We start from the raw sequence: 22,282 nt of genomic DNA on the forward strand, positions 1-22,282 counted from the left end.
AAATAGAAAATACAGTATTTTATTTTGATACACGTTGTGACTGCTGTATTTTGTAGTTTCTTTTGATACAATTAAAATTAAGGTATTTGGTATTTTATTTTAAAATGTATTATTTCCTAACCCTGGTGAGTGCTACTTGGTGGAACCAGTAATATTTCAGGATATACCTGTAGATCACACAGGTGTGTTTTACTAAAGCGAAAGAGTCACAGAGCTCAGATTGTGTTCCTGCTCCTCAAGAGTGTCTGTACATCTGCATGTAAGTTTAATACTTCTACCATTACTTATTTGTGGAAATGATGAAGTGATTTTAGATGTGTGAGTGTGATTTAACTGCCTGTCTGATTCTGAAGCTCAAAGGAATCAAAGACAGTGTCAAAACATGGTCATTTAAAGACTGTAAAATTTTTTTTAAAAAAATAAATAAATATATATATATATATATATATATATATATATATATATATATATATATATATATATATATATATATATAAATATATCATTTTTAATCAATTGAAAGTGTTTGTACTCTCCTATATCCATATAATAATTTCAGATTATTTAGCACAAAAGTATAATTTTAAAGATACAGAGTTGTGAAATCGAAAGTAAAGTTAAACCAGACCTTCCAGTTAAACAGGAAGAGCTTGTTTTAGCGACTGCTTCTTTGTGAACGCAGCATTGATTGCTATAAAGTGTGATGTTCTTGATCTCAGTATATTGTCATCTCCAGGTGATGGTCAGCGGCTGATTGTTTCCTCAAAGCTCTGCTAATGTCTGCATTGGTGTTTTAGCTGCAGTATGGCAGAGGAGCGAGTAAAGGACTCTCTCTCAGAGAAACACAGGTATTGACTCTGTTTTTACACCATTATTTCAACACTTTCTCTGAAGAACAAAGACCAACAACAATGCACTTATTTGTGTTGCTATTACCTGATCAAATAATGGACAAAGCTTCTGTTTACAACTTCAGGACATGTGTTTAGATCATTCTAGGTTACAAACAACTTGATCTGGTGTCATATTTACCAGAGCTGAATATGTGTAATATGTTGTGTTTAAAGTCCTGAACAACATCAGCATTAAAGCTGACCACAGAACATGCAATATTGCAATGGCCTAGCTAGCTAGCAAGGCCAGCTCTGAACTTTTAAGTTGTAACAATAACAACTAGTACAGCTAGTAATACAATGTTGATTAGTTGTATGTTAATGGCATTTGCATTATGGATAAAATCTAGTTTTAATGGCAATACTACTTTTGAATAGATCATGAATACAGGGAGGAGTGTATTGTTTTATGGTAAGTGAAAGAAGAAAAGGACAGAACTGGCTCTTCCTGCAGATGAAAATGAGGATGAGATGGGTTTTAGTGAGCATGAGAATGATGCAGACTGGACATTTGATAGAGACAGTTCAGGTAAGTTAGCTCTGAGGCAGATAAGACAGGTGTAGTATAGTATATAGTATAATATAATCACATTATTCTGATGCATTTGGATATATATTAGATTTGTTATTTATTTATTCTAATATTTACTGGAGAAAATATTTATATTTACTGTATGTTTTATACATGATAATACAATAATATGTTTGTTTTTAATAATATTCTGCAAAAAGAATGGAATAAATGAAAGCTTTTGGAATATGAGTTGTTGGTAAGTATGTATAAAGTGTAATTTATAGGTTCTGTGTTAAAGCTTATAATATTGCAACACTAATTAAATAATTCCAAACAACTAAATTATTAATTATAAAAAAGGTTCTAAATTAAAAATTTCTAAATTAGTTTCACTGTTGGACGTTGTTGCCATATGGCAACATATCAAAAAGTACCTTAAAAAATACATTTTCCCCATTTTTTACAGCACTTTAAGTTAAGTTATTTTAAGACAAGAAAACAGTCAAATATATTTTTATAGATCTATCATAATGTGTGCAGTAGAGGGTTAAGTGAGACAATGATCAGTCCGGCATTATATAAAGTGAGGTCCATATTTGTTTACTCAAACTATTAGAATGAGAAAAATATATTAGCCTTCAATAATATTTAAAAACAAAAGATTAATCAGGGTTAGTCATTGTGTGTGATTCTCACTCAACCAACTGTGCCACTGGTGCCCCTTGGTGGGACCCCTTCCTCCAGGGCAACAGTGCCCACCAGGCTTGGCGGGGATGGGGACACTCTCTGTGGAGCAACGTTTAGTGTCCGAGGACCCTGGGTGGGACCCCTTTCTTCCAGGGCAACAGCGCCCATCAGACTTGGCGGGGATGGGAACACTCTCTGTAAGGCAACGTTTAGTGTCCGAGGACCCTGCGTGGGACCCCTTCTTCCAGGACAACAGTGCTCACCAGCCTTGGCGGGGATGGGGACACTCTCTGTGGGGCAACGTTTCGTGTACGAGGACCCTGGGTGGGACCTTCCAAGGCAACAGTGCCCACCAGGCTTGGCGGGGATGGGGACACTCTCTGTGGGGCAACGTTTAATGTCTTAGGACCCTGGGTGGGACCCCTTTCTTCCAGGGCAACAGCGCCCACCAGCCTCAGGCATGGCTTGGCGGGCTTGGGCCTGGGTCTTATCAACGCCACCAGTGAGCGTCGTCACTGTTGCCACTGGCCGTTTTAGAGACCACCTATCTTCCCGCTGGACCGTGCTCGAAGCAGCCGTTCGCTAGAAAGACCCACCACTCACTCTCACTCGACCAAAGCTTTCTGCCCGGGGACCCACGCCCTTCCCTGGGGTGACAGGGTCTACGTTAGAGGGGCTTCCAGCCCTGACCTCCATAGCCATGACTGGCACCCTCTCTGCCCGGGTACCCACGCCCTTTCCGGGGCAAGCGCCGGCCCCACACTTAAGCCGGGAACATTGACTTAGCCAACAGCTCGCGCTAGACAGACATGCCATTGGTGACCCCCCTGGCTGTGGGGCACCACCCTCTCCACCACCTTGACGTACTGTGGTTCAAAACGGCTTGGCCATAGACCCCCTGCCTCTTTCCCATTGAGCCAGGACGCGCGACCAGAGGCACGCAGGAAATGGACGCACCAGTTCGGGCAAACGGCTTGGCCATACCCCCTGGTTCTTTTCCATTGAGCGAGCACACGCGCGGCCGGAGGAAAGTGAATTTTGTCGACTCCGAGCTCTATGTGGCACTCCTGGACCACTAATGTGGCCATCGACCTTTCCAGGCCACACGCAGTGGACTAGAGGTCCATGGAGCTCGTTTGGGTGCAGTGTGGGCTTGTAACAAGCCTGGGTCAGAATCACCCTGGTCCAGCTAGGCCAGCACGCGCGCATGGACCCTAGCGTGCAGAGTGGAAGCAGCCTGGCCCGGGGCTGTGTAGGTTCTGGCTCCGGGGAGGCAGAAAACCGACACGCTTTGGACGGAAGACGAGACTGACTCCAGCAGAAAGATGCACCATGCGGGCCCGCAGTGGCACTCTCAATCTGGGGATTTGACTCATACACCCTGACTGCTCCATCATCAAGGGTGGTGAGGCGGAGGCACATGCAGATTGGGCAGAGAAAGGTGCCCTTCAAGACTGCGTGAGCCCACCGTGCACTTCCTGGAAGAAAGGGTTGGGAGGTTAGAAGGTCTTGCCTTTTTAGTCCTCCACATACACCCATCTAGTCGGTCCGGCTGCGGGACTGGGGATAAACCACCTCCAGGCCCGTGGCCCCCCACTGCCCCACAACAATTATTAGACCTTTTTCCAGATCTATTTAATATAACGTAATATTAATGTAAGGATAAATCGCACCAAAATCTAAATTTTTGCTTCTTTAACTTTAGACAAAAATAGAATAAAACATGAGCTATCTTTGTTATTACTTTTTAGACATCCAAAGAGTAAAGCATATCTTCATGGTAACTGAAAAAACTCTCATACTCAAGCTGAAACTTTCATTTATAAACATGCGTATGCCACTTCCCACTTAAAGTTAAAAAACTTTGACGGGAGAATATACAGAGCTGTAAGTAAACTCTAAGTAAATGTATTTCACTTGATTATTGAACTAAATAAATAAAAACTTAAAAACCATCAAACGAGCCATAATCATTAATAAATCAATTAAAATGAATTCTGGCTTTTAGCAAGATTTCTACACAGTTTTATAATTGAGACCTCTGACGTGAGATTTGATCACAGCTACTGCTAATGATTATTGATAAATGTTTATATCATAAATGAAAAACAAGATGAAGACAAAAAAGTGCAAAGACTGAAATCCATCACACAAAAACCCACAAAAAGTACAAAAATACTGTAGTGTTCATTAGCGAGACTGCAGCAGGCTGACATTACTTTTTCCTCTGGTGTCTTTTGTGTCTTCAGTGTGAGATCAGGATCATGTGCGTCCAGCTCTGTGTTTCTGAAAAGTGACCTGTCTAAACAGTATCCAATAAACTTCAGTGAGAAAACATCATCATCTGGCAAAAGGTATTTTGTGTTTTACATTATTGGTCATGTGTGGGCAGTGTTGTGTAAACCAACAATTCAGTAAAGAGAGTCATCCCTGAATAAATCAGTTGTTTGAACGAATCAAAAACGCAAGTCTTCTACAGACACATTTACAGACACCTAGTGGCAGTTTTAGTTTCTTATTCAAAGTGTCTTTCAGTAAATAATAAATTTATATTTCCATGTCAATCATTTACTCACATTTGTCATTTTAAAGCTGTATGAATTTCTATCATTTGTATAACATAAAAACTGTGTTAAATATGTTTATAAATTTACATTTTATTTGTTTGGAACAGATATATTAAACAACCATCTCATGCATGTACCATTATGCTTGTAGCCAAGGTTCATTCGCAACACTAAAAGAGCTTTTATAAATTATTAAAACCATTATAACAAGTGAACCAAGATTTTGTGGCTTTTTAATGATTAAAATTCTGGCAATGAATTCAAAATATGAATCTAGTGGATCTACTGCAGTGGCGCAGTGGATAGTGCTGTTGCCTCATAGCAAGAAGGTTGCTGGTTTGAGCCTTGGCTGGGTCAGTTGGGGTTTGCATGTTCTCCCTGTGTTTAAGTTTCCCCCACAGTCCAAAGACATGTAGTACAGTTGAATTGGGTAGCCTACCTAAAATTGTCCGTAGTGTATGAGTGTGTATGGATGTTTCCCAGAGATAGGTTGCAGCTGGAAGGGCATGTGCTGGATAAGTTGGCGGTTCATTCCGCTGTGGTGACCCTGGATTAATAAAGGGACTAAGCTGAAAAGAAAATCAATGAATGAATCTAAAAAAAACCCACACACACACACATATACATATATATATATATATATATATATATATATATATATATATATATATGTGTGTGTGTGTGTGTGTGTTTGCCTTAAAATGTATTATTAAAGTATTTTGATTTGTTAACAGTGTTGAATATGAGTTACCAGATTCAGGAGACGAGACTCACAGGAGACACAATAGTTTCACAGAAGATCTCCTCTGGATCTTCCAGGTGGGAAAAACTCATTTTTTTTTTCATAAAAGTCACTGCAATAACTTTATGAAACACATAAAGAATATTTGACATTTGAGAACTGGGTCTTGTAAACTGCTTTGGTTGGCCCTACACCCAACTAAAAACGCCTTGTTTTAGCCAAGCTGTCTTTGTTTAGATGTTTCTTAGACTATGGGCAGCTAAAGTCCCTGTTCAGATGTATTTCAGACATTTGTAGTTTGAGGATGTACAACTGTATGTGAATTAAATTTCTGGTTAAATATTGTTGTTGTTATCTTTTCTTCAATCATAGAGTCTTGAGAGCAAAATGATCAGATTTCTGAAGAATGAACTGGAAAAGTTAAAGAAAATCTTACAAGAAGAAAACAGACAAGACTTAGTAAAAGACTTTAATAAGAACAGATGCACAATCACTGAAGCAGCTCTTGATCTCACACTCTTCTTCTTGAGAGAGATGAAGCAAGATGAAGCTGCTGATACTCTCCAGGGTAAGAGACTCATGGCCATCTGTCACTTACATCAGGAGTTCACACTTAGCTGATGATTTAATATAAGCTTGTTTGGCATGCTGACATTTTCCTCAAGCCCAGGGCTCCCTCCCGTTCGTAGAGTGAGAGGGGAGCTTGAGCTTAGGTAGATCTCAAACTCCCCAGCTGCAGTAACTAAGGAACCACTTGAGGAGGAAGAGAGTTAGACAAGTGCCTGAATTGCTTAATCTGTTACGAATTATGTATATCTTAGGATGGTAGGAGGAAACCGGAGGACCCGGGGGAAACCCATGCGGACATGGGGAGAATATACAAACTCCGCACAGAAACACCCACCAGCCTGGCGAGGACCAGGGCTGGCTGTGTTCTTGCTGTGGGGCAACAGTGCTAACCATCGGGCTGCCGTGCCACCTGATCTGTGAAAAGGAGGAGAAGGGGGAGGAAAAGGGGAGTTTTCTTCCATACGAAGATAACTGTGGACTGAAAATATGGTTATTTATAGTAAATGGGGAATCATGTTATCGGGAGATCATGATTAGTTAATGCGAGACCAGCCATAGTAAATCATAAGCACGTGATCCTCTCGAAATTAGTTTATGAATAAACTTCACTTCAAGAGTTTACACTTAGCTGATGATATAATATAAGCTTGTTTGGCATGCTGTCCCGGGAGAGAGCCCTGAGCTCAAGGAATCCTTGAGCCCAGGGCTCCCTCACATTCGTAGAGGGAGAGGGGAGCTTGAGCTTAGGTAGATATCAAATGCTAGAAAAGAGGAATTTTGCGGGGACGAAAGGTTAACTATAAGGCGTTTTTGCCAGAAAAATTTCGAGTAGCGACACCTATGGGGCTAATGCATGAGACATTGAAGGGAGGGGCTATGAATTGTCTGATCGCGAAGTTATTGTCGATTTCTTTTTTAATAAGATAATCGACAGTTTCGGTTTCAGTGGTAGCAGACTGCAGATTTGGACAAAAGAGATTAAGTGAAGGGAGAGCTAAAACGCTTGGGTGGAATCCGTGGGTTAGACCTAAAATGAGAAAATCAGAGAAGTTAGTATTAAGGTGAAAACTTAATTCTAGAGCAAGGTTAGGAATATATAGGTAATCACAGGAGGAACACAGGTGACGGTATCTGCAGGGCATTCTTTGACATCTACTGAGATTGAAATTCTGGCAGATGTCGCGGCTAGGAAGGGGGGTTTTAGAGAAGCGGACACAAGGGAAGGAATGTTGTAGCTGGGGGGCGAGGAACGTAGCTGCGGGATTTAATAGAAAGTTGAGGGGGGGGGGGGTGATCAAAAGACAAGAGGTAGTGGAGTGCAGACTGGAGCGGCAGACCACGCAGGTTAGATTGCAGCATCCTAAAAAATACTGGTTGTGGAGCTCAGTGTCCAAAGCCCCCCAGTAGGGACACTGGTTCCACTGGGTCGCTCATATGGCACATTTGAGGGAGGTTTGAGGGAGAGGGTGAGAGGCAGAGTTGTCCTGAATGGAGTCTTGTTGTGGGAGAGTGCGTGACGTCATTGGAGGAGGCCGGGTTTCCTGGTGTTGCGGAGGGAGTAGATGGCCGTGTGTTTTTGTTTTGATTTCATCTTTCCTTGTAGCGAGCAGGAGGTTTGTGGATATGGAGTGAAACATGGAGTATTTCTCTGAGCGATTGGTCTTGCAGGAGGGCTTGTGGAAGGATGGGAGTCTGATGTTGCATTTTTGTAAAGTTTGAGGAGTTTCGGTTTGTTGAGAAAGCTGGGTGCGTGGATTCCGAGGTTGGCGAGCATTTTCCTGATTTCCATAACAATGATTCTCTTTGGCGGATTAAAAGAGGAGGTGGCGGAGACGTAAGATGAGGTGGGTGAAGACTTTTGATGTCTGAAAGTAGATTGAGCTAGTGATATGTTACGGAGAAGTCTATTAGCAGTGGAGCGAGTTATACGCCGGCCTCTCACAGCGGCCTCGAGCTCGGGTTGGGAGCCTGGCGGTGCAGAGAGAAGTTGAACTGTGGAGGGAGAGTCGAGGAGATCGTGGTTATCTTGCGGGCTGTTGTTTTTTTGGTTGTTTCCTTGCAGGTTGTTATTTTCATTGTTCATGGTGTCTTCGATTTGCAGAAGATGCCGATGTGTAGTTGAAGGAGATAATAGTTGTGAAGCAGATGATGATGATGAAGGATATGATGATGGAAGTTGATGTTCGTTTGAAGTGAAGCTTGTATTAAGTTTGCTAAAGCGCCATCTGAGGCAGAGCAATCTTCCATACGAAGATAACTGTGGACTGAAACTGTGTTACTTATAGTAAATGGGGAATCATATAATTGGAAGATCATGATTAATTAATGCGAGACCAGCCATGGTAAATCATAAGCATGTGATTCTCTTGAAATTAGTTTATGAATAAACTTCACAAATACAGCTTTAAATATAAAGACTAAAACTAGCTGTTTGTTCGCTCCTGTGTTTAGGTGAGTTGTTCTTAATCAATCAGCTTAAATGTAGCCTGAAGAAGAAATATCAAAGTACGTTTGAAGGAATTGCTCAGCAAAGAGACTCCACGCTTCTGAATAACATCTACACAGATCTCTATATCACTCAGGGTACGAGTGAACAGTTCAACACTGAACATGAGATAAGACAGATTGAAACTTCTTCTAGACGTCACCAATCACCAGAGATACAGGTTGAATGCAAACATTTGTTTGAAGCACCTGAACAAGACAAGCCGATCAGAACTGTCCTGACAAAAGGAGTTGCTGGCATCGGGAAATCAGTCTCTGTGCAAAAGTTTGTTCTGGATTGGGCCGAAGGAAAAGAAAATCAAGACATCAGCTTCATATTTCCTCTTCCATTCAGAGAGATGAACTTACAGAACAAAAAAAAACAAAGTTTAAGAGACCTCATAACTCAGTTTTTCCCAGAGACTGAAGCACTGAACCTTACAAGAAGCACACGATTCAAAGTCCTGTTTATCCTTGATGGATTGGATGAATGCCGTCTTCCTCTGAAGTTTGCTGGTAATGAGACATGTGGTGATGTATCATCAGCAGTCTCTCTGGATGTTCTCCTGACGAACCTCATCAAGGGAAATCTGCTTCCTTCTGCTCTCATCTGGATCACCAGCAGACCAGCAGCTGCCAGTAAGATTCCTGCTGACTGTATCGACCGGCTGACAGAGATACGAGGATTCAATGATGCCCAAAAGGAGGAGTACTTCAGAAAGAGACTCACAGATCAGAATCAGGCCAGAGAAATCATTGATCACATTAAACAGTCAAAGAGTCTCTTTATTATGTGCCACATCCCAGTCTTCTGCTGGATTTCAGCCACTGTTCTCCAGAACATTTTGAAGGAGAACAGAAATATTGAACTGAAACACAGGGCTTATGCTGATACACTGCAGGAATCTCCCAAGACTCTGACACAGATGTACACACACTTTATCCGCTTTCAGATCCAGCAGAGCAGAGGAAAGTATGATGGAGAAAACACAGCAGATGTTTCCTGGGATCAAAATCTCATCCTTTCACTAGGAAAACTGGCCTTCCAGCAGCTGGAAAGAAACAATGTGATCTTCTATGAGAGTGATCTGAAAGACTGTGGCATTGACGTCTATAAGGCATCGGTGTACTCAGGCATGTGTACCCAGATCTTTAAGGAGGAGACGGGAATCATTCTTGGTACCATGTACTGCTTTCTTCACTTAAGCCTTCAAGAGTTCATTGCAGCCCTTTATCAACATCTGTTTCTTGACATCAACAAGAATCATGTATCTTTTTTTAAACAGAAAAGCAAAAATAAAGGCATGATTAATTTCCTGAAGACTGCAGTGGACAAGGCTCTGGAAAGTGACAATGGACATCTGGACCTTTACCTTCGCTTCCTTCTCGGTCTGTCACTCCAGTCCAATCGACAACTCTTACGAGGCCTGTTGATGGAGCAGGATGACAGAGACCAGAGGAAAGAGGAAATAATTGCATACATCAAGCAGAAACTTGAAGCGAATCCGTCTCCAGAGAGAACCATCAATCTGTTCTACTGTCTGAATGAACTGAATGATCAAACTCTGCTGAAAGAGATTCAGTCCCACCTCAGTAGTGGAAGTCTGTCATCTGCTGACCTTTCACCTGCCCAGTGGTCTGCTCTGGTCTTTGTGTTGTTGACCTCAGCGGAGGAGCTGGAGGAGTTTGAGCTTCAGAAATTCAAGAAATCGGACGAATGTCTCATCAGACTATCAGCAGTCATAAAAACCTCCAAAAGAGCTCTGTAAGTCAAAGTCCTTCTTTCATGTAAGAAATGTTTCATTTGTTTTTCCTCCTGAGCAATACAGTGCTATTTGAAAATCATTAGATTTAGGACACAATCATGCTCACATCTCCCAGTTTATTTGTGACAGTGGACAAAAACAAACTTCTCTTAAATCCTATATAAAATCCTTTATAATTTCCTGACAAATAATAATAATATAATTTACAATTTAATTGAAATAATGTTTTATCAGAAATCAGTAAATCCCATCCAAACTGTATGATGCAAATGAATATAAATGCCAAACGAGTGAACATTTTAAATGAAAAGAAGAAAAGAAAAACAAGCTAGTATTTACATCATTTCTGAAAAGAAGCTGATGTTATTGGCTAGACAAAAGCATGTTTGAACTGTAAAGTTGTCTTACCGTGTCTCCCACTTCTCTGAAATATAATAATAGATAAACTGGAGAAATGCAGATCTGCTTAGCATCTGTTGTTGTCCTCTCTTTTCTTAAGTATCATTTTATAACTGACTTTATTTTTATTGTTTATTTGTATCTTATATTGTTTCCTTTGTATATTTCTGGTAAGAGTGTAATGATCACAGATATCCCACGGTTCCTGGAGCAGATTCTAGATGCTTCTCTATAGAAAACACAAAACAAGTGAGTCCATGAGGGCGGCATTGCAAAGATGGACAAGGGTGAGAAATGAGGGGCCGTTTGCATGTTCTCCCCATATTGGCGTGGGTTTCTTCAAGGTGCTCTGGTTCCCCCATTGTCCAAAGACATGCAATATAAGTGAATTGAATAAAGTAATTGGCCTTAGTCTATGAGTCTGTGTGTGAATGCGAGAGTGTATGGGTGTTTCCCAGTACTGGGTTGCAGCTGGAAGGGTGTCCGCTGTGTAAAACATATGCTGGATAAGTTTGTGGTTCATTCCTCTGTGGTGACCCCTGATTAATAATGGGACTAAGGTGAAAAGACCCCATGTAGGTCTAATGAAAGATTGCAGTTGTATAAATACAAACTTCTCTAAAACTTTGGAAAAGAATGGGAGTTTTGATATGGGTCAAAAATTGGCTATAACTGAACTGTCCAAATTTGCCTTTTTGATCAATGGTTTAACTACTGCATGTTTAAAACTGTGTGGTACAACACCAGTAGTGAGACAGTTATTTATTGTCTGAACTGAAGATCCAGTTGGTTCAAAAACACTTTTTTAAAAATGTGGAGAGACAACTTCGGTATGCCAAGTAGATGGTTTCATTTTGCCAATATTATCTCTTAAAGAAGCAAGAGATACAGGCTCAAACTCCTTAAAACAGCAGAGCACATAAAAGTGGTAGATGGATTGACTGAGGGAAGTACAATATGTGATCTCACAGTGATAATTTTAGCAACAAAAGAGTTTAAAAACTGTTTGTATAACCCATAACATATCAGATAACACATATCAAGGGAAAAATCTTGACAGGGTTGGTTGCAGAAGATTCAAAGCAGCATTAATAATTTGAAGCAGAACAAGAGGCACTACAGTCATATGTGCTCCAAAATTCTAAAGTCCACCAGATAAATATTGTTTATGTCCTCTACCACAGCTATGCGGATGACACTCAGAATCTACTTAGCCTTACTGCCTAATAACTACAGCCCTGTTGACACCCTCTGCCAGTGCATTGATGAAATAAACAGTTGAATGTGCCAAAACTTTCTTCAGTTAAACAAAGAGAAAACTGAAGTGATTGTGTTTGGGAACAGGGATGAGGTTCTCAAGGTGAATGCGTACCTTTGCTCTAAAGATCAAACAACAACAAATAAGGTCAAAAATCTTCGTGTGACTCTGGAGTCAGATCTGAGTTTCAATAGTCTTGTCAAAGCAGTTAGTAAATCAGCATACTATCATCTCAAAAACATTGCAAGAATTAGATGCTTTGTTTCCAGTGAAGACTTAGAGAAACTTGTTCATGCTTTTATCAGCTGCAGGGTAGATTACTGTAACGGCCTCCTCACTGGCCTTCCAAAAAAGACAGTCAGACAGTTGCAGCTCATCCAGAACGCTGCGGCCAGAATTCTGACCAGAACCAGGAAATCAGAGCACATCACACCTGTCCTCAGGTCTTTACACTGGCTCCCAGTTACATTTAGAATAGATTTTAAAGTATTACTACTTGTCTATAAATCACTAAATGGCCCAGGACCTCAATACATTACAGATATGCTCACTGAATACAAACCTAATAGATAACTCAGATCATTAGAATCATATAAACTAGAAATTCCAAGAGTTCAGTCAAAGCAGGGTGAATTGGCTTTCAGCCACTACGTCCCTCACTGCTGGAATCAGCTTCCAAAAATGATCAGTTGTGCTCCAACATTAGGCACATTCAAATCAAGACTGAAAACACATCTGTTTAGCTGTGCCTTTACTGAATGAGCACTGTGCTACGTCCGACAGATTGCACTATTGTGTCTTCCTTTTCTTTTTCATTCTTTTATAACCTATACATAAATAAACTTGCCTTTTCTCTACACAGGCTACAGTGCTGTAATCTGACTGCTCGCTCTTGTGAGAGTTTGTCTTCAACTCTACAATCCTCAAAATGTGTCCTGAGGGAGCTGGACCTGAGTAACAATGACCTGCAGGATTCAGGAGTAAAGCTTCTTTCTGATGGACTGAAGAGTCCAGACTGTAAACTGGAGATACTAAGGTAAATGCTTTTCCACTCAACAACAACAAGACATATTTTGTTACCAATTGTGGAAGACCCTTTCAGTAAACTGGCAGAAAAAGAAACAAAATATTTGCAGGAATGTGATTTTATTAAAAATAGGATGGTTTTATGAATGTTATGGTGTCTTTTCAAAAACACATCATCAGTATTTGTAAGAGTATTTTTGCCATTTCTTATGTTGTTTTGCAGGCAAAATGTACTCTATTATACACATCTTAATTCTTCATTACATGTTTGACCTTAAAAACCATGGATCGCTATACTTTATATAAAGGGAACATGAGATAAGCAAAGAGAGAAAATATGACGTATTTATATCTTAACCCTTTAGGACACTACATTTACATTCGGCTTCATAAATGTTTCTTTGCTAAACATGATTCCAATATTCAAATTCTGTACTATATGCCAATTTAACTAGTTGACATTGACTAAAGTGTCAGATACATCACATTTTATTTAATCAATAGTATTATTTACAGAAAAACAAAATTGGCATATTTTATTTGAAGAGCAAATATAAAAGCGTTCAATAGCAGCCCCTGCAAAGTGCAGCTTTAAGTTGGGTGAAAGCCTGTTTGTACCTCTCTCACCATTAGACGGTATCTGGGTCTTGATTTTTAATGAGATCAGTCAGCTAGCTGTTAAATGCTAAATAATTAGGCTCAAAGCACCTGTAATATCCCACCTTTCCCAGAACTGTCTTACCTACGTTTTAGTGTTGGGTTCTGGACAAGCTGCAATCACTGCAGTTTTATCAATTTCGTATCTTTAATGCGTCCCATGCCACCTCATGAAGTGGTTCAGATTTCTATCCATCTCGAATGCATTTCAGAGGTCATTTATACAGTACCTGTCCTTTTCAAGATTGGATAGCTATCTAACCGGAAAAAAAAACACAATGAACAGATATAAACAATCCCATAGACTAATGTAAGACTGTATATGATAATTACACAATATTTTCAACAATAGCAATAGAAGACTCATGCTAGAGAATATTTATCATACATGATAAACATATCATACATGATACACTGTTTTCCCTAGCCTAAAATTAGGGAGCAAGTATTTCAATGATACTGTATCTACCTAAGACAGATTATTCTGAGATGTACAGTAATAACTTATATTAATTTACATTCTAGTAGTCTGTACTAGTCTTATATTAATTTGCTCAACAAATTACCATGTAATAAAACTGAGCTGTTTTATGTTCTGCATTGTCTTTATAAGTCAGATGAGCCATTAAAAGTCTGATGTATCAAGTAGCCTAAAATAATAAAGAATCAGATTATATATATATCTATATGTAGCATCTGTCCGATGGCTAGCTTTTAATACCACGTACATGGGCTAGTTGCTAATGGCTAAGTGAATGGCTAAGGCTATTTTGTTTGTTTAATAAAATAAAGTATAGACCTGTTCTGTGGGATGTAAAACTTAAATAACTTTTGTTGTGATCTGGTACTAGATTAAATAATTTGACAGCCCCCTAATTTAATAGCCGTGGAAACACTGACAATAGGTTTGTTTGTTTTAGTTCTCATAGTTCACAAGATAATACAATTCAAATCATGAAAATCTGGTCATTTTCATGTAAACTTTATGCATTCATTTAATATTACCTTATGATGTAAAATGTTGCTTATTCCTCACAGCAGATCCTCTTTCAGGAAGCATGAAAAGTAGAAGAAATTGAAGACACTTGATGCTTTGTTTATTAGGAGTGATAGTGGTGTTTAAATGTTCTCGTGATGATTACAACAGCACACACTGCATGATCCCAGTACAGCTAATGAGCACAGATGGAAAATATGTCCTTTGCCTTGGTTTCAATTACATAAAGAGAGATCTTTTGTTATCCATTTAAAGTAGTTGGTTTAAAATGCTTTCGAACTTTCTGCAGAAATATTCCCTGTGTCTGTGAGACAAGTATTACTGAGAATGTGTATTTTTTCAGGTGTTTCAGAAAGTTGTTCATGAAGACTGAGACGGCAAAGATAACTCCCTTTATGTTTTTTATTTTACAAAAGCACAAACGTTTTAATGTTGTGAGCATGGTCAAACTAAAATGCCTTTACACTTTCATGTGATGCTTTATGAACGATGTCTTTGCTCTGTACAGTTAAAAAGATGATTTTAAGTCATTGTTGAGTGTGTAAGTGTGTTTACTAATCTCAGTGGTTGATCAATAAGGAGAGCTAATCAGGATGTGAGTGTTCATCACTGCTGTTCACATGAGCAGAAACAGCCGTCAACATCTTCACAACACAAAGAGATGTGTGATTGTCCAACTGTGTGATGTGGACTATTGCTGTGTTTGTAGATTGTCTGGCTGTATGGTGACAGAGGAAGGCTGTGGTTTTCTGTCTTCAGCTCTGACTTCAAACCCCTCACACCTGAGAGAGCTGGATCTGAGCTACAATCATCCAGGAGATTCAGGAGTCAAGCTGCTCTCTGAACAACTGGAGGATCCAAACTACACACTGGACAAACTCAAGTATGTGGAGCATCACTGCCCTTGTGCTTTTACACTGAATGGCTTTAAAAACCCACAACAAAGTATTTTCTGAAATTCAGTTTTCTGTGAGGGTTAACTGAACTAAACAGAAATGCAATTAAGATGTGGAGTATGCATATATTAATGGCATTATTGAAGTAAACACCGCAATCAAACTATTATCGTCATGTAGGACTTTTCGCCATATTTTCCGACAAGATCGTGAACACACATCGTGAAATGCGGAAGTTTTTTTCTTTCCATCGGCGTACGTTAGTAAATTCCATAACACTCTCAGCAGTCCTTCCTTCTTATTTGCATCCAATACCTCAGTTTGTCACAACGGCATGAATGAATTGTTTATAAGTTAAAGTGAAACTGGACAGGAAAGGATGTATATTTACAAATGAAATGACATGTAATATGTTGTGTTCATATTGTCTGCAATGAAATACAAGTCAAAGTCAATTTGGAAATCACTACTTTCTTTTTTTATTTGTGTTTTCCATACTGTCCTGACTTTTTCTGATTTGACCTGCTGAAAAGTTTGTTTAGCATTTGTTTACTGACTGAATGTGAATCTGTGTGTGTTTACAGTCTGGATCATGGAGGAGAGAACAGGATTACAGCAGGACTGCATAAATGTACGTCTACACGCACACTTTCTCTAACACAGACACAGCGAAGGACACATGCGCACACACGCATGCACACACACTGCTTTTGTGAATTAAAGAAGAGATAGACCTGGACACTTTTCAGGTCTCTTCAAAGCAGAATCCTTTAATGAGAACTCTGTTGTTGTGTTAATTATAGAAAATCTCCAGCCCTAATCTCATCAACATAATAGTACTAATTTCAGATGCGTAGGTGTTAATCCTATTTGGGACCCTGCCTGTTTATCAGGAAATGCACATAGGCATATAGACCTAGGCTATTAAGCTGAAACTTTCTTAGAATGTCATCATTTTTACCTCAAAATGTAAAAAATTTAATTCGATTCATCTTTATTTCTATAGTGCTTTTACAATGTAGATTGTGTCAAAGCATCTTAACATGGAAGTTCTAGTAAATAGAAACTGCTTCAGTCCAGTTTTTACAGATGAAGATCAGATCAGTGTAATATAAACATCACTGCTGAAAGTCCAAACACTGAAGAGCAAATCCATCGATGCGCAGCTCCACTAGTCTCAAACCAAGCAAGCCAGTGGTGACAGTGGCAAGAAACAAACTTCACCAGTTGATGAAAGTGAAGGGAAAAAACCTTAAGAGAAAGCAGGCTCAGTTGGCATGACCTCTGGCCAAACTTCTCGTGCAGAGCTGCAGTCTAGGTGCTGAAGGCTGGACGTCCATTGTGGAGAAGCTGAGTGTGTGGAGGTCACTGCCGGGTGTTCAGGTGAGCCCACGGGATCAATGTGGAGACTCTGTCACTGGGGTCTTTTAGGAATCAGTCTCATGCTCTTCACTTCTTCATAACCACCACAGCAGGATACGGCCTGGTCCAGGATTATGGAGACCTTGGGATAGGAAGAAAGAGACAAACATAAGCATAGATGTCATCCAAATTATGTTTTTTGGAAAGTGTTTTCTGGTTGCCCTAATTATTCCAAGCTAACAATCCTTTAGAAGATTTGTATTTAAAAAATTATTCATTTGTGTTTTGTGTTTATGCTAATGCAAAGAGATGTGTCTGTTATGTAGTTTTAAACTGACAGAGTGTGTCTGCCTCTTCTTGTCTTTAGATGCCTGTTTTTTCACACTGGATCCAAACACAGCAAACACTGAACTCATTCTGTCTGAGGAGAACAGAGAGGTGACAAATTTGTTAGAGAATCAGCCGTATCCTGATCATCCAGACAGATTTGATTTTTGGCCTCAGGTGTTGTTCAGAGAGAGTGTGTGTGGACGCTGTTACTGGGAGACTGACTGCAATGGGGTTAAAGGTGTGTTTATATCAGTGTCATATAAGAGCATCAGCAGGAAGGGACGAAGTGATGAGTGTGTGTTTGGATACAATGATCAGTCCTGGGGTTTGTTCTGCTCTTCATCCTGTTTTTCATTCAGACACAATAACAGACAGACTCGTCTCCCAGTAAAGCCGCTCAGCAGTAGAATAGGAGTGTTTGTGGATCACAGTGCAGGAACTCTGATCTTCTACAACATCTATAGAGACACAATGAGCCGCATCCACTCAGTCCAGACCACATTCACTGAGCCGCTTTATCCTGGGTTTAGTGCTAGTTCTGGATCATCAGTGAAACTGTGCTGAAAACTGAGAGACTGGGGAGAGATTTACCCATAATCCTCTGCTCTGCAGGATCAGCCAGTAGCAGTGAGATGTTCTAGAGCAGGGGTGGGCAAACTCGGTCCTGGAGGGCCGGTGTACTGCACAGTTTAGCTCCAACTCTAATCAAACACACCTGAACATGCTAATCAGTGTCTCCAAGATCACTAATTATCTATAAGCAGGTGTGTTTGATCAGAGTTGGAGCTAAACTGTGCAGGACACCGGCCCTCCAGGACCGAGTTTGCCCACCCCTGTTCTAGAGTGTGTTCTCTGTGTGTGTGTGTGTGTGTGTGTGTGTGTGTGTGTGCGCACATGTGCACTTGCCTACCTAAAACATTTAAATTCCTCTTTTAGTCTTCAAACTTTACTCATGTAGGACATCTAAGATTACAGCAGAGTAAATTAATGTCTGAATTTTTCCATTATTACTTCACAAATGTTAAATACTGTAGGACATTTACTACATGCATTTAAAAAGCTTAATAAAGCATCAGCTTTTATTAGTTTATTATTTAAAATAAGTGAAAGATAAGTGAAGATAAATGGGGCTCTCTTTTCAGCTTGGTGTAGAGAACACCAGTTGAACCCAGTCAGCTGTCAGGTAGCCTCAGTGCTGAAATTTCTCCAAGATCGCCTGTCTGCTGGGTTAGCTGCATCCACTCTGAGAGTGTATGTTTCAGCTATAGCGGCCTACCGTTCCCCCCTAGATGATGAGTCACTAGGGCAGGATCCGCTAATTCGTCGCTTCCTACGTGGAGCCATAAGGCTAAGGCCTGTCAGCACACACAGAGTACCGACATGGGATTTAACATTGGTGCTCGAGGGCATCTCTGTTCCTCCATTTGAGCCACTGCAGGAGGCTTCAGATAAGTTTCTGAAAAAAGCAGCTTTTTATTAGCTATTTCTTCTCTAAAAAGGGTTGGTGACCTCCAGGCTCTGTCAGTTGCACCTACATTTCTGGAGTTTGCTCCGGGCATGTCTAAAGCCTTTTTTTATCCCAGACCTGGGTATGTGCTGAAGGTGCCCACTCATGTGGCGAGACCTGCTGTGCTGCAGGCCTTTAATCCGCCCCTATTTCAGTCGTCGGACCAAGAGAAATTGAATTTACTCTGCCCAGTTAGGGCTCTGGATACATATGTTAACCGGGTTATCAACTGGAGAAAGAGTGAGCAGTTACTGGTCTGCTTCGGACCCTCAAAGAGGGGGAGACCAGCGAACAAGCAAACAATAAGTAATTGGATAGTTGAGACTATCTCAGTTACCTATCAGGCTGCTGGACGTCCCGCACCTAAATTTAAGGCCCACTCCACAAGGGCTGTAGGGGCCTCCAAAGCTTCTATTTCGGGCTCTGCCCTTTCTGACATTTGTTTGGCGGCAGGATGGTCGACGCCACATACATTTGTGCATCATTATCAACTCGATGTAGACCCCCTCATCAGGGTCCTCTGTTCTCACTGCGTAGTGTACGTTCACAGTCAGCAATGAATCTGGCCTAGTGGGTATTGCGTTCCCCTAGCGTTCTGGTTAGACGCAGTGTTGAAGTTCCCTAAAAGGGAAATGTCTCAGGTTACGTATGTAACCATAGTTCACCGAGAGGGAACGCGACACTGCGTCTTCTGCCATACTCTCTTCTGCCTGTTACTTCTTTCAAGCAAATTTGAAGTTAACACTGAATGCAGGCTTTTATACTCTCTGGTCTGATGACACCGTTTAATTACATTAGATTGATTTCACATGTGCTTCAAGACGCGTATAAAAGAGGTGTTCCCCTAGCGTTCTGGTTAGACGCAGTGTCTCGTTCCCTCTCGGGGAACTATGGTTACATACGTAACATGATAACATGAGACGGTTTCAGTGTTATTTAAAATATGAAATTTTAGTAAATATAAAATCATCCAAACGTGTGTCTTTCCATACTATCTAAGAGGGGACCTTTTTGGTTTTGGGGTCAAAACTTTGCTTTACTGCTTTGCAAATCTTTATTTTGCTCAATTATATGATGTGATATGAATGTCATTTTAACATTGGCACATTTAGTGAAGCAACTTTTTAAATCAGTAATCAATTTTGAGTTTTGACCTTTACATGTGTGCTAGTGTCAGGTTTGAATCTACTACACCAGATATTTATATGAGAATCAACAGAAAACTGTGGAAAGCAGAAAACATAGTGTGTATTTAGTTCAAACTGCTCATTTGACATTAACAGGTTAACCTGTGTGGAAATGACCAATAGTAGTAAATTTGTTCAAAAAGATTTTGGTCTCCTGTCAGCTGGCGAACAATGCCAATTCCATTTATTTGTCATTTCTTGTCTCACAAACACAATTTTTAAGATTTTGGAGCTTAAATCTCAATATTTGTTTTACTGCAGAATATATATATATATATATTTTTTTTTTCAGTGGATTACAAAGGTTTTGTTGTGGAGTGAAGGGCTGAATTACTTAATTGTGTTTAGTGTCATTTTAGTGGTTAAGTGTTAGTGTTAGGTTAGATTAATTGCATTTAATCTTTGTTTACATTTATTTAAAATAAAAGGGAAAAAGGGGGCAGTGTGTTTTATGTTAATAGCAGGTATTTACTATAACTTTCAACATTGTTGTTTCAGAGATACTCAAAAACTGTATATAAATTAAGTAAAATCATCCAAACATGAATCATTCCTTACTATCTACACTCCAACAAGAAAGGTTGTGCACTTTACATAATATATTTATATTTGGTTTATATAAAATAATTGTCTTTGTTGACTTGAAATGTTTTTTTCTATTAAGGTTTACGTAAATATGTCTTAACCTACAAAATCCAAATGTGTTGTCTAACCACAAACCATTTATGTTAAGTGAACATGTCTTACATCCACATGGTGGCAGTATAATGCGACCAACAGCCATGAATCTCCAAAAAAAAAGAAGAAGAGCAAATTGCATCAGATTGGTCAGAATATGTATGCGCAAAGCTTTTCCATCGGTTGGCTTTGACAGAGGGAAGTCTTACTTTCAACGACTGGAAAATGTAGGAGGTTATTTGTTTTGCCATTTAGTAAAAATCTAGTGTCTTAGACATGCTGATGTTAGCTAGCTAGCTTAGCCATGTAGCGCAGGTCTGTCAGCTCCTTATTTTTATTATTTTGGCGAAAGATAATCGTCGCTGTGATAGATTTCTGTTTGACCTCATTCAATGTTTTATATCTGTAAATATGTACGTTTGTTTTTATTAAAATATATTATAAATGTTCAACACACATATCCTCAAGCAGAGCAGAGTTGAACTTGTTTTATTTATTCAATAATAAATCTCACATAAACATTTATTTTAAACACTTGTTCCTGTGATTAAAGCCTGGAGTGGAGTTAAAACATGCTCCTCCCTCCACTCTGAGCGCTCTGCAAACGCTCTGCGCTAGTGATGGGTCGTTCTTGAACGATTCGTTCATTTTGAACGAATCTTCAATATGACTCGGGAACTACGAGTCCTCACAGGGAGTGATTCGTTCATCCGTACGTGCGCACATTTGTTACGGTAGTATCGTTCATTTTTTAAGTCTTTTGAGTCATGCATCCCGGAAAGGCAAAAGCCAATCATTTGCGTTTAGAGCCGGAAAGGGATTTGATCCATTCACCTCTCGAGTACTTTATCGGGTTTGAGTCATTCGTTCCGTACAAGCCAATCATATGCGTTTAGAGCCGGAAAGAGAATTGATCCGTTCATCTCTCGAGTCCTCTATCGGGTTTGAGTCATTCGTTCATCACGGGCCAATCATATGCCTTTAGAGCTGGAAAAAGAATTGATCCGTTCATCTCTCGAGTCCTCTATCTGGTTTGAGTCATTTGTCTTTCTTACTTGACTTGACACTACAGCAGAATTGGGTGTACAATTTAGTAAATGGTTACAAATCCTCTTTGGAGATGGGTGCATCATAATCATTAATTATCATAATATTATTAATATTAAAGTTATTATATTATTATTATTATTATTATGTGCATTTCTGATCTTAAACTGTAGCTCCACTGTAGACTGTAACGAGACCCCCAGTCAGTGATACTTATGTAAAACTGAAAATTTGTTGCATCATGGATAGTATTTTACACTTTTCATAAAATCAAACAATGTGTACATAAAAATCATTTTCTTAAAAATAAAAAAAGGTCTGTCCTATTGTCACTAAGTTGTTGTTCCTTTTTTCTGGTGGATATGTGGTTTTATTTTTGTTATTTTACAAATAAATGGAACAAAAAAAAAACATATATATATATATATATATATATATATATATATATATATATATATATATATATATATATATATATGTATATACACATATACACACATGTATATATATATGGCTTTTGTATTTTTTTATTTGAATTAGTTTTCACTTAAATTGCTGTTTCATAAAAAAACAACTATTGGGAAGAGTTGCCCTACTTGATATAAAAGCTTTGATGGCACAAATGTGTTATTTTCACTACAAGAGTTCCCACTTAGATATGCTTGGTGTTTATAGCAGGTTTGGCATGCTGTCCCGGGAGAGAACCCTGAGCTCG

The 22,282-nt window shown here is 39.5% G+C and overlaps 1 protein-coding gene and 1 pseudogene across 1 annotated transcript; both read left to right on the forward strand.

The window, feature by feature from the left end:
• The window catches only part of LOC130222044 (zinc finger protein 721-like), a 495,527-nt pseudogene that overhangs the window by 386,079 nt on the left and 87,166 nt on the right, over positions 1–22,282 (forward strand).
• On the forward strand, positions 706–17,839 carry LOC130222222 (NLR family CARD domain-containing protein 3-like). Its single transcript, XM_056454856.1, has 9 exons — positions 706–848; positions 4,344–4,448; positions 5,396–5,480; positions 5,776–5,971; positions 8,425–10,222; positions 12,743–12,916; positions 15,270–15,443; positions 16,041–16,087; positions 17,186–17,839. Exons 1-9 carry the CDS (start codon positions 805–807, stop codon positions 17,710–17,712), a joined length of 3,150 nt encoding a protein of 1,049 aa, XP_056310831.1. The 5' UTR covers positions 706–804; the 3' UTR covers positions 17,713–17,839.

This window comes from Danio aesculapii, chromosome 4 (genome assembly GCF_903798145.1).
Source record: "Danio aesculapii chromosome 4, fDanAes4.1, whole genome shotgun sequence".
Lineage (NCBI taxonomy): Eukaryota > Metazoa > Chordata > Actinopteri > Cypriniformes > Danionidae > Danio > Danio aesculapii.

Excerpts from the sequence above, each read along its gene's own strand:
- LOC130222222 (XM_056454856.1), top strand. The coding sequence starts at position 805 with ATGGCAGAGGAGCGAGTAAAGGACTCTCTCTCAGAGAAACACAG. Across the intron at positions 5,972-8,424 it reads AGCTGCTGATACTCTCCAGG|GTGAGTTGTTCTTAATCAAT; the intron begins GTAAGAGACTCA and ends TCCTGTGTTTAG. Across the intron at positions 15,444-16,040 it reads TACACACTGGACAAACTCAA|TCTGGATCATGGAGGAGAGA; the intron begins GTATGTGGAGCA and ends GTGTGTTTACAG.